Consider the following 13,313-nt stretch of genomic DNA (forward strand, 5'->3'; position numbering starts at 1 on the left):
TCTTCTGCATCTTCCAAAAGCTTGTGATCTTTTAAAGCAAAACCAGGAGTGGAAAATACTCTTCCACGGTGACACATAATCTAAACTAAACCCGTCTTTGAGCCACGCATTTCGAAAAAGATTGATCTCTCTTCCCATGTCAAAATGCACGTGTCATCTGTTTCTAATAGTCCGCTTCAATAAAACGCGTCATTAGAGATGATTTAACTCGGAATTTTCGCTTCCTTCAGAATTTGAACTTGAATAACACGGAAGCAAAATAGAATATCCTGCTAAGTGGCTCTTAAATTGCATAACTAATTTTCTTCCACAATGACGCTGCTTACGTAATTTCATGAAGGTCTATTAAATGGTTATATCAACAGTTTTTATTAGTTAGTTGACAACTTGGCAGTGAAAGTGTTGTCAACTAACATAGTTCATGACGCATAGTTAATGATATTTAACTATTACTAAAACATATATAAACTACGACTAATGACTTACTTGAAATTTATTTAAAAACTTATTTAAAAGATTTACTTAGAAAAGCAATTAACATGTGGTGTTGTTTGAGAAGTGCTTGGGTGATTAGTTTAGTGGTTGCTTTGGTGCCCAGTTATGTGATGAGCAATACGAGACGGAGATCAAATCGGCGAGCAGTTTCTAGGAGTATTAAAGAAGGGTCTCTTAAACTCGTTGGTGGGGCAGCAACCAATGAAGGCAATGTGGAGATCTTCCATATTGGACAGTGGGGATCAATCTGTGACGATGAGTGGGATTTGAGAGAAGCAAACATTGTTTGCAAGACATTGGGATTCCCAAAAGCTCTAACTGCTACACTGAACTCAGAATATGGAAGATCAAGGCGTAAGTAACTGAATTTTTGTGTTTATTGAAAAATTTAAAAAAAAAAAAAAAAAAACTAGATCTCGAATTGTAATAATTCGGTTGGAATTAAACCATGAAATTACTTAGCTTTTGCTAAGTTCGCTTTGCAAATGCTCTAACTATTACAATGAATTAGGAATATTGGAAGATCCAGGCGTAAGTAACTGAATTTTTGGGTTTATTGAGAATTGCAAAAAGACAATTAAACAAATCTCGAATTGAAATAATTCAATTGGAATTAAACCATTAAATCGTTAAGTATATTTCGTAAAAGCTCTGACTATTACAGTGAATTCAGAATATGGAAGATTTAGGAGTAAGTAACTGAATTTTTGTGTTTATTTAGACAATTAAATAGATATTAAATTGTAACAATTCAATTGGAATTGAACCTTTTTAACCAAAGTTTGCTTTGCAAAAGTTCTAACTGCTACAGTGAATTCAGAATATGGAAAATTCATGTTTTATTTAGTATATCTTTGTGTTTATTGAGAATTGTTAGAATATAATTACGTAGATGTTAAATTCTAACAATGCAACAAGAATTAAGTTATTTAAAATGAGGTTTGCTTTGCAAAAGCTCTAAATTCTAAACTAAAGTTGAAAACTATAAATCATAAGAACAAATTGCTATATTTTTATGTTTAATGAGCATTGTTAAAATTTAATAAGATATAAACTCTTTTGTTTATTTCTGAAACTTGCATTGAGTTTTATCAATTTGTTTAACTGAAAAGTGCGAAATATCTGTAAAAAAATTATATTCTATTTTGAAATATTTTAAGATAGATTGATATAGTTTTGTAAAAGATAAGCTAAATCTATTTTTAGGTTTTCTTTAACTAGATAAATTATTTTAAAGTATCTCTACCATATATATCGAAACTTAAAAAAAAAACATTTAAATGTACTTTTTTCATTTTATCCCGGCATATTTGTTAAATAGATGATTACAGAAATTCAAAATATTACCGGAAATTAATTAAATTTTTGAAATCTATATGCCTTTATTGATGCTTATAATTTGTTATAGATTGAGAAAAAAGTATTACATATATTTCTAAAAGTGAATTTAGAAATGACTATGTTTTTTCCAAAACTTTCTGATCAAAATACTTATGAAATTTCCTTGAAAATTCTAGCAACTATTTATCAAATTATGCTAGTAAAAAGTTTAATAAAAAAAATTTATCTCGCCAGGTGTTTAAAAAATTTATAAAACTTACAACATCGCAAGTTTTTGTAAAATGAATTGTTGAAGAAGTACACACCAATCTTATATTTGATCTTCTTAGAATTTTGCTCTTTGAAAAATTCTGGAAGAACTTTCCACTAGCGCAATTTTGAGAAACTAATAATTTTTTCAGGTTCTAGACTCGGATATATTTTCAGGTACATTCTAAAAAAACACGTTATGGTAAGTTGCCTGTAAAAAACTTAGTTTCATGTCATAAGGTGGTTATTAAAGAAAAATTGAATTTTATAAAGTGTATCTTGCTGTAATATATTTGGTACAGCTGATATTTCTTAGTTTATCAAGAAGACGCCATACCACAAGAGAAACTTTTCATTGCAAATTCTCTTTTACTTCCATAACTAATTTAAAACTTAAAGTAGGGGAGAGTGGGGTCAATTGTAACATTTTTTACTTAACTATTTTTGACTAACAAAAAATCCAATATATTATTAGTATTTATTAACAGACGTGTAAAGTAGACTATCCTCTACTAGAAGAAAAATAAATACCTGATTTTAAATATTATTATATTAGTTATTAACAATTTTTGACAGTCGTGCACTTGTTACAATTGTCTCCACTTATGGGGTCAATTGTAACAGTTCATAAATTCAACTAAAACATAGTTAATTATACATAATATCATAGTGATATATTTTTTTGTTGATCAAAATAGTAGTGATATTTTAGGAGTAAAAATAAGAATGAACAGAGACCTAAAGGGTTAAACTTTTAACTTTAAGGGGTTAAAAATTTTAATTTATGCTGTGAAAGGTGACAAATAAAATAATGCACATGCAACATAATATAAATGATATAGGAAACTATTGGACGTTCTTAAAGAGTTAAGTAATAATGGTTTGTAAACATAAGATTATTTATTTTCAACTGTTACAGTCGTCCCTTTACTTATTGTTACAATCGTCCCCAAGACACCATTTCAGCTTCATTTGTTAAAAACAATGCTAATTAATTAGCAAAACTAATCTTTTTTTTCCTGTTACAATTGACCCCACTCTCCCCTATAGAAAAAGAGAATTTAGACAAACCTAGAGTGAACCATAAAGTTTCAAATACTGAAAAATAATTTTCATTGTATCAAAATGCAAACAAATTGTTGGAAGAAAACTTCTTCATTGTATAATCATAATTTATCTTCTCGTAATTTATTTTCACTTTGATATTTTGGAAAATTTATTTTTAATATTTGAAACTTCATCACTTACCCTAGGTTTGCCTGCACTCACTTTTTCTATACTTTTAAATTTAAATTAGTTACGGAGATGAAAGAGCATTTGCGATGAAAAGTTTCTCCCGTAATATGGCGTCTTCTTAAAATGTTACTTAACTACTTTACATTGGTTCTATAATTTTGAATTTTAACTCGCATGAATGAATTAAAAAGATTTATGTATTTTTTAAAAACAATACTTAAACAAGATTAGTGAAAATGATTTTTTAAATAAATTTTGTAGTCTCGTGCTTTTAGCATGCGATTAGATTCAAAACTTGTATTAAGTTCGGGAAAAAACTGGACAGTAATAAGGAGGTGACTAACTCGGGCAAGCTCGAACCTCCAATTTTGAATACGTTCCTCTTGAAAACGAAATTTTTCGATGTAGGTTAGCTGATAGCTTTGAATTCATAAAAAAAAAATATTTTCTGTGAATAAAAGTTCTTGAAATAGTCTCTTTTTTCAGAATACATTGATATTTAAAATGCAGTCAATACCCGTAACTGGGAAAAGTTACCATGTTTTGATACTTCATAACATCAAAACTCTGTAGATATATATCTAAAATATAGTATTGCTCTCTCATTGTTTAATTTATATTTAAATGAGGATACTCTAGGTGTGGTAAGAAAATAACACAAAAATGTTTCATTTTTAGTGAGATACTAGAATAAAATTCTGAAAAAGTCCTTTTATTTTACAGTTAGTGAATTGTAAAAATGTATCTTTCAAAAGCAGTACGAAACAAAATAGTGGGGGCTCTAAAGTTTCTTTTCGATATAGCTGACTTTTTTTCAATGGTTTAGCAAAAGCTGGACTAGCAGTATCTGCAATTTAATTAAAATGAAAAAGAAAACTTAGTTTGTATCTATACAAATAGATTTGATTTTTTTTTTTGTGCCAAACAAAATTGCGTAAAAATAACTTTTTTTTTTTAAATCAAAATTTCAAAAAGAGTTGAAAATTGTTTATAACAGCAACAAAAAAACAGTATTATATATTTTTTTTTACAAAAAACCCTTTGTACTTTTGCATAGAATGCTCTTTTAAGCACACAGCTCAAAATTTTTAGTCAATCGGTGATATTTTGATCGAATTGTAAGACCGGCTGACTCAAAAATTGCAGTTTCGAGAAAAACGCTTTTAAAATTTCCTGCACTAAAATATCAAAAAAGCTGTCAGACCCGTAATTTCAATTTTTAAAAAAAAATATTACTCATATTTTACTCACACGTCATCATTAATCATAATTTACGCGTGCTCCAACAATTACTCAGATCTGACAAACAATTAACAATAGATTGAACACACGTCTCTGGTGATGATTTTTAGATTCACATTATATTATTTACATATCACATGATTCAGAATTTCAGATTCGGATCACGGGTTAGAATCCCTTTCGCCATCAGGCTAACCGCTCGAGGCTTTCTAGTCTCGTTTTCTTCATATAACGCAAATGCAAATTAAGTACAACAAGAAATCCTACACGAATCTCCACTTTTTCCAAGCAGCTAAACATGGAATCGGACTTTGATTCCTTAAAAAAATGTTGTACATCTGAACATTTTAAATTTCCTACTATAGCTCTCTTTTTAATACGAGTCAAAAAAAAAATTTAGTAAGAAACTATCTCTAAATCAGAAATTCTGGGGAATAAATTTAATTTTTCATTTTTTGCGATGGCTCAATAACTAACGGCACTGAGCTGTCATTGTACTAGAGTTCGATCCCCAGTGACAGCTAAAACTCCACCTAATTTTAGATTGATGGACATCAACGTGTCTGGCAAGTAAAGGCAGTTTAGTGCGCAACGTTTAAATTTCCACAATCATGCCGTTGCTAACGGAATTATTGAGCCGTAATCTCCATGACCCCCTGGCAAATATTTTACAACTCAGAAAATATTATTATAACACGCTTAAAACATTTTACGATGGCATCCTTACATTTTAATTTATCTTTTACACAAAAAAAGCTCTGGATAACAGATGCAAGAATGTGTTCTTACAAATATTTTTATAAACTTAAAGCAATTATTAAAAAAAAAGAACTAATGTGAATCAACGAGATAAAATGCGGAAGGTCCCAGATATGGAACATCAAAAAATGTGTTTCTCATTCGGAATTAGGTCATGGTGACCTTGCTCCTTATTCTTCATCTTTCAGCGTTATTGTCTATATGGATAATAAAAAAAATAACAGTATGTTCATCAAGCAATATGGGACTGGAAACACCCAGATTATTCATTTGTGTTTTAAGTCATTTATTGAAGGTCAAGTTCACAGCTGAATATGCTGAATAAAGAAATCATTAAACCCAATTTTTTTTTTATCAGGCTTCACCAATTTTAATGAGTTGTGATACATAAAGGGGTTTCTGGGGTGATACAGTTTAATTCAATTTTTTTGGAAGCTGCATTATTAGTTTTGAACATTTCAAATTGATGGGCATTTCATCGAAGCAAATTTTTTACGTTGATCAAGTCATTTATGTGATATTTTCATACATTTATATATTTTCAAGAAATGATTTAAAACTCGGGAATTTTTAGGAATTAGTGGTGGGAAATTTTGACATTTTTAGAAACTGTGCTTCGAACTTTAAAATTTTAAGGACCTATTTGCGTATACCGACTGAATCTGAAAATTAACTTAAAATTAACTTCAAATTAATCAAGATTAACTTCAAATTAATCAAGATTAACTTCAAATTAATCAAGATTAACTTCAAATTAATCAAGATTAAATTCAAATCAATCCAAATTAACTTCAAATTAATCCAAATTAACTTCAAATTAATTTAATCTCTAGAATCCAAACAAGTATTATTTAAAAATTCAACCACTTTAAAATCGAAGAAGAAATCTGCATGTACATATGATTTAGAAGGTATCCAAAATTTATGATTTCAAGGGGAGAGAGGGGGTAATGTTTTCCTTTGGGTATTCTTTTTTTCACTACTAGGGTCTATATGAGTTATTTTAATAGCATTTAAATATTTGAAAACCAAATAATAATATGCATTAAAATTTCATTTATGAAATACTTAAAAAGTTCCAGAAGAAGACAAGAGGAAGCTCCCCCTCAGGAGGTGGGGATATGGTCCTTCCGTCATATTTTCCGAAGCGTGAAGATAGAGTTAGAAGATTTCATGTACTAAAACTGGAGATACATTTTGAATCTAACAAAAATACAAGAAAATGCCTCCGCCTTATACAATGAGCAAAAAATAAATAGATAAATAAAATAGAAAAATTAAAACGAATCACCTTTTCACGAATTAGGATTCAATTTTAATAGTTCGAAGGGGGGAATCTCAAATATGATAATTATTTAGTGCAGTTAAAATCATTAAATTGCGGTTGAATAGTTTCTGAGAAATTGAATTATAAATATACAACTTCTTTAAAATTCAATTTCTCAGAAACTATTCAACTGATATCGTTCAAATTTTGTATTTTACCCTATAAAATTACATTATTTAAAATGTTGCCAAAAATTGCATACCTTGAAATTCCATTTTTTAGAATATTACTAAACAAATAATAAATAATTATTGAAAATCTTTTTAAGTAATTAATGTCGAATGATCTGGGTAAAGACAAATATTTTTCATAAATTTTATTTTCTTATAACATTATGCAGAAATTTGAGCAGTTTTGTTTCACTTTTTACTTTAGAATAAGATTGAAAAATTAATATCTTGCAATTTTTTTTTTTGACAAACGTTTTATGCAGTTATATCTTCAACATAAATTCAAGTTACTATTGAAAGGTTTGCATTGTATAATATTTAAATCAGTTGCACTTTAAAAAGTTTTATGAATGAAATTTTCCAAATTCACAATTACTTGCAACATTTCAAAGGAAGAGGTAATTGATGGGAACAAGTTCACAGTGCACCAAATATCGTAAGTACACATTTTAATAAAGATTAGTACATATCTTTCGTAAGTACTGTGTTCTAACTTTAACTAAAAAGTATTGTGTCTAACTCGGGGAGAAATTCTATCTGATATTTTTATTAACTTAGGGCTAATTTGGAGAAAGGGCAACTGTGAACGCTTATTCTGGTGCTTGAACTATGAAAATGGACAAATAAAAAGTGCATGTCTGTTCACAAATACTCATCTCAGAAATTAAGTTTTTTCCCCCAACGTAATTCCCATTTACTTCAAAATAGTGGGAAATATGTGAACACTATCTGGGTAATTATGAATGCAAAATTACTCTATGATTAAAGGTTGGAGGAAAGCTTCTAATACATCTTAAAATATGCAGAATTTCAAAGTAATATTCCAGAATTTATTAGCTTTTGTCGTTTAATAGCAAATTGACATGACCAACTAAAGGCCTCAAATGCATTCACAATTATCCGCATCGACCCTATAATAATTGCATTCGGAAATTCTCTGTCCACAACATCGCTCATGGGCTGCAATAGCGGCACAACTCAAAAAATCATGTTTTGAGATAAGTGGGTTTAAAGTTTTCATTGCTAAGGAAAATACATAAGAAATGCTTTAGTTTGCTTAAACGATGATTACCTTCAAGTTGAATTATGAGTTGTGCTAACATTGCTGCTGAAAGAATATGTATTTTCATATTTACATCTGTTCTTAGTTCAAAACGCGTGTCTTTTTGAGTTGTGCCACTATCGCAGCCCATGAGCGACATGGTAATTGAGTTCATACATTGCAACAGCAGTGTTTCTTTAATCTTACAAATTTATCGATTTCGACTATTTTCAGGGAAAATTTGGATGGACAATATATACTGCCAAGGAAATGAAAAGAAACTGGAAAATTGCAGATTTGATGGTTGGGGTACTCATGACTGTTCCTTAGCAGAAGCTGCTGGTGTTGTATGCGACACCAATGGCAAAAACAGCAGTGAAATTCAGAGTTTTACAGCACAAACTGAAGCCACAATAAAGCCAAAATTAAAGGTCAAGTAAACTGCATGGTGTTTTTTTTATTCTTTAAATGCTGTTTGATTACATTTAAAATCTCCCACTCATTTCTAGCTGGAAAATCTTTTATTGACTGCAAAAAAGTTAATACTTAGATGCATAGTTTTTCAATTAGAAAATATCTTCGGTTTTTTGCAAATTGCAGCACGTAAATGCTTTGAGTTTTAGATCACATTGGATAAATGGGCAATGGACTGCTTCAGTATATTTTCAAACACAGCCTCTAAAAATATTTGGATTCTTTGATAAATTTAACAGCTCCTTCAAAACTGTTACCTAAAAAGTTGTGAATCCTTCCTCAAAACAACATTTCTGATTCTCTTCGAATGTATATAAATTTTAATAATGTACATGAACAAATAACAAAAATTTTAAAAAAATTATCGTGTTTTTAAATTTAATAAATCCGTCTTTTTCTTAATGAAGCAAAAAAAGTATTAAATTATCAACATTTATTTCCTGGTTTACAATAGATTTCAATCTTTTGAATATACAAATAAATATACGTAGCTCTGATCTTTCCAAGTAGCAATTCATATTTAAGTTTAACAACACTATTAATCAAGTCAAAAATACAAAAGGATCCAATTTATCAGAAAAGGTAAAATTTAAGGGTCCGCACTTGTTGTGAAAGCAATTGGGGTCAATCAGCCAAGTCATGTAATAATTTTTTTTTCTTCTTAAGTCATCGTTGTTTTGCGGGATGCAATTACTTTTAATTATTACGATTATAAGTAAGAAAGTTTGTCATATTGATGCCATTGGTTTGACTTGTACTGTAATATTTTGGCCATTTTTTAAAGAAAATTAAATATATATCTATGCTAGTGTGGTGGGAGGAGTTATCGGAAATGTCAACATTCATCTATGAAAAGGTACTCCCCCCACATTGGTGACCCGGACGTGATGTGAACACACCTACCTTGACAGAAACTCCCACTTCGATGGATGGTCCGCATTGAACAGTTGACTTGCTACTTGTGATTGCAACATTATCTACCTCCTAGCAATGTTTCGACTCAGTCTCGATCACACACAAGCTCGGCCTGTATATACTCGACTGTTAATGGCGACACACGACAGTGACCACGACCGTGAACTTAATACAACCCTCACGATCAGCAATCAAATATTCAGTGATCTTAATACAGCTCTCCCGGCTTCTCAGAAAACAGCAATGAATCAACTAGTAGCATCCGTTCATCGAATTCTATCACAGAAAAAAGTTTGGTGGGGGAGTACTGTAGTGTGTCTACCACTACAAAAATACAACTCTAATTCACGAATATATAAGACATGTTAACTCGATTCTATGTTGGCGTACCTTATGATAGATAAATATTGACATGGTCAATAACTATTCTCCCCACACTAGAAATATCTTTACACCGAATATGAATGGGTAAAAATAGTTTTGTTCATAGTTTTAAAAAATAAAACCTGTATAAAGTTTTGTTCATAGTTTTAAAAAATAAAACCTGTATAAGAAGTTATAATTTTTTGTAGCCTCTGGCGTGAAATTACCCGTCACTTTATTCGCAAGAGTAATTTTATTGTAATTCTTTTTCTTTTCTCACCAGAAACTTATTCAGTAATTGTAGCAAAAAAAAGTTGTGTTTTTTCTTTTGAAGATTTAATATCAAAGATAAATCTTTACATAAAGATCTGTTATTATAAATTATAACTCAGAGCTTGCCAGGTGCACGAAACAAAAATATACCACGGTTGAAATAAAATACATGAACAAATAACATATCTAAGTTAAGTAATAGACGAGAAGAGAAATAATTATATTTCAATAAATTCGGTGCACGATACGGCGCTGTGTTTAATGTTAATTAGTAACTTCACGTTAATTAACGTTCTAACTTATGAGGAGAAACTTAGCTGAACTTTAACACGCCATTTTGCTTATAAAGTATCAGCTGGCGCTGATATCCTACGCCACATGTGTGGGTATCCGTGATCTTCTTCTTAAAGTGCTAGTACCCAATTAAATGAATTCGGTTTCAAGACGATCGAACTTATGATTAGAAATTTTTATGAAAGAGAAGTACAAATTTGTACTTGTATCTAATTACGCGCCTGATATCGCCACCTAAACAAGTTAGACATTGATTCTGTGTATTTTTTACGCTAACTCAAATGAGTCTATGCACAAGTCGATAGAACAAATAGTTTAAAATTTGATAGATTTTTTTAAGCATGAAAAATATTGTGCTTTTGACACGTAGTTATGTATCCACTTTACATCACTATCCTGGTACAATCTGAACATTCAAGGTATATTTTCGAATGTAATTTTTTACGCTAAAATGAATGAGACCAAGATCGTACTAATAGTTTAGAAGTTATAAGAGTTTTCTTCATAATAAGTGCAATTCGAAAATTGTACTTTTCATACAAAGGAAATCAATTTCATCTTTTGACTTTAAGATTCGCGCTTGATCTCATTCAATTAAATGTGAAATAATATATAGGACACAATACCTCGATTGTCTGTATATCAATGTAAGATGTGCAAATAAGTATAAATTTGTACTATTGTACATAAAACACTTATAACTTCCAAATTCTTAACTATTAGTCCAATAATCTCCAGATTGGTCTCATTACCAAAATAATAATTATTTATTGTAGGACAAAACAATATCATCACCCTGACTTAGAAATTGTTAACCCAGACCTTTAACAACAGTTGCATTTTTAGAAGAATCCACAGTCAGGGCCTGATCTAGAAATGAGGGGATCCTAGACACAAAACTGTCAGGGGGCCCCCTAGTCGTTACTTGAAGCAAAATTTACCACTTGTTTAATTATGAAGCGTTTTTAAATAATTTATGACACAACTAAAGTACGATATATTAGTAAATTTGATCTTATATTTATTTCAATCTACGTTAACTCTTAATTCTAATTGACAATTCTTAAGGAAAACCACAAAAAGAAATTATTTAACATTTAGGGGGGGGGCAGTAATGAAGAACTCCTAGGCCAGGGCCTCTCAAGCCTTGTGATAAATCAGGCTCTGACCACAGTCTCCAACAAAACAAGGATGCCCAGTAAGTAAAGTATTCCTATTTATTAAACATTAGCTGACTGACCAAGCTGCTAGCTTTGTGTAAACAAATGAGGACTGTTGAACTATACCTTTTTGATAAATCAATTGTATTTTCTCTTTTCAGAACCATAATGAAAAAGACTTGGAAGTTCGTATACTCGGTGGTCGATCTACTAATGAAGGGAGAGTGGAAGTTCGATTTGGCAAAAGCAAATGGGGTCTTGTTTGCGGGGACGGTTGGAGTCTGCTAGAAGCTAATGTGATTTGCAAGCAATTGAATTTAGGATTCGGGCAAAATGCAGTGCAGAGTGCATTCTTTGGTGGACATCACGAAAATATTGTTATCAGTGGAATCAAATGCACTGGAAGAGAGTCAAATATATCGGAGTGTTCGTATGAAAATTTTGGTCAAGTTGAATGTCCAAGGAATAATGACAATATTGCTGGAGTTATATGTGCTACTGGTAATTAATTTGTTATTATTAAGCGAACAATTGCAAGTTTATTTCGTTAAGTCTATCTAACGTTCTTAATCTTAAAAATTGGAACATTTAAAGAATTTGTTTCAGCAAAAGAAATTAAATACTTATATAGTTATATTATTAAGTGACTTGAAATTTTTTTATTTTTTATTAAATAACACAATCTATACAAGTAAGCAAGTATAGTATTAGTACAACCTTCTAAGTAAGAATTATAAATGGTCTCTGTAAACAATGCTCGTTACTAACATTCTAACGTTCTTTATCTTCTTTATTACTTTATTCAAAGAATTTGTTGCAATAACGAAAATTAAATACTCAGTTATATTATTTAGTGACAAGAAGAAAAAAAATACAAAAATCTTTATTATACAACAGAATCTATACAAGTATAGTATGAGAACAAACTTCAAAGTAAAAAAAAATTGTCTCTGTAAACAATGATCATTACTAACATTCAAACGTTCCTAATTTCAAAACTTGTCAATTTAAAGAATTTGTTTCAACAAAAGTTGTTTACAATTTGTTTACATTATTTAGTGACATAAAAAAATACAAAAATCTTTATCAAACAACAGAATCTATGAAAGTAAACAAGTATGATATTAGAGTGTGGCGTAACTACCACTATAAATATTAAATACCAATTCACTAGTATATAACACATGTTAACTTGATTTTATCACTTGGTACCTATTGATAGATGAAGGTCGACATAGTCAAGATTAAATCCCTTCAAGAGCAACGTACTAATTAAAGAATAAAAATGGGTCTGTGAAGAATTATCATTGCTAACATCAGCTGTTAAGTTTATTTTTAATCAGAGCTTAAAATGTGGAAAGTTCAAACCTGTGCAAGCAAGAAATACACAAATGCACTATCTACTTTAATTCACTAGGAGGCATTATCGTTCGATGCCTTATAGAAATCGGAGCAACCTTTCTATTTCTGAGTTACGAATCACAAACGTATTTTTCATTTTTGTGATATTTCCTACTGACGCATTTAACACGTCGTTCGTGATTTTGTGTCAAAAGAATCTTGGCGTGTGTGGCACGTCTTTCCAAATCTTTTCGATTGCCAGTAATATGAAATCATCCTACCTTTCTGCTCATCAGGATAATGCTCATTATCATTAGTATTGAGCAGTGGTGGCTCAGGGGATAGAGCGCTCGCCTCCCAATAAGGTGCCCCGGGTCTGAATCCCTGTGACGATTGATAGATACAAATTCGGCACCCGACTCACACCGACCACAGTGCTGAAAATATCCTCAGTGGTAGACTGATCATGGGTTAGAGTCCCCTTGCCATCAGGCTAACTCTGGGAGATTTCCGGTATTTTTCCTCTCCATGTAAAGCAAATGCGGGTTAGTTCAATCAGAAAATCTTCCTCGAAGTTAAAATTTCTCCCAATACTTCATCCAGAAGTTCTCTTTTCTTCTGGATTGGGTTCA

General features: G+C 30.6%; 1 protein-coding gene across 1 annotated transcript in view; it reads left to right on the top strand.

Annotated features, from left to right (window-relative positions):
• The window catches only part of Loxl2 (Lysyl oxidase-like 2), a 22,543-nt gene continuing 9,230 nt past the window's right edge, over positions 1-13,313 (top strand). The window contains exons 1-3 of the mRNA XM_016050664.5: positions 1-849; positions 8,096-8,292; positions 11,502-11,841. Of these exons, the coding sequence (XP_015906150.2) occupies positions 540-849; positions 8,096-8,292; positions 11,502-11,841 (847 nt within the window). The 5' untranslated portion in view covers positions 1-539. The remainder of the gene's footprint in view (positions 850-8,095; positions 8,293-11,501; positions 11,842-13,313) is intronic.

The sequence above is a fragment of the Parasteatoda tepidariorum genome, chromosome 6 (genome assembly GCF_982258835.1).
Source record: "Parasteatoda tepidariorum strain Cologne lab strain chromosome 6, Ptep-v5.0, whole genome shotgun sequence".
Lineage (NCBI taxonomy): Eukaryota > Metazoa > Arthropoda > Arachnida > Araneae > Theridiidae > Parasteatoda > Parasteatoda tepidariorum.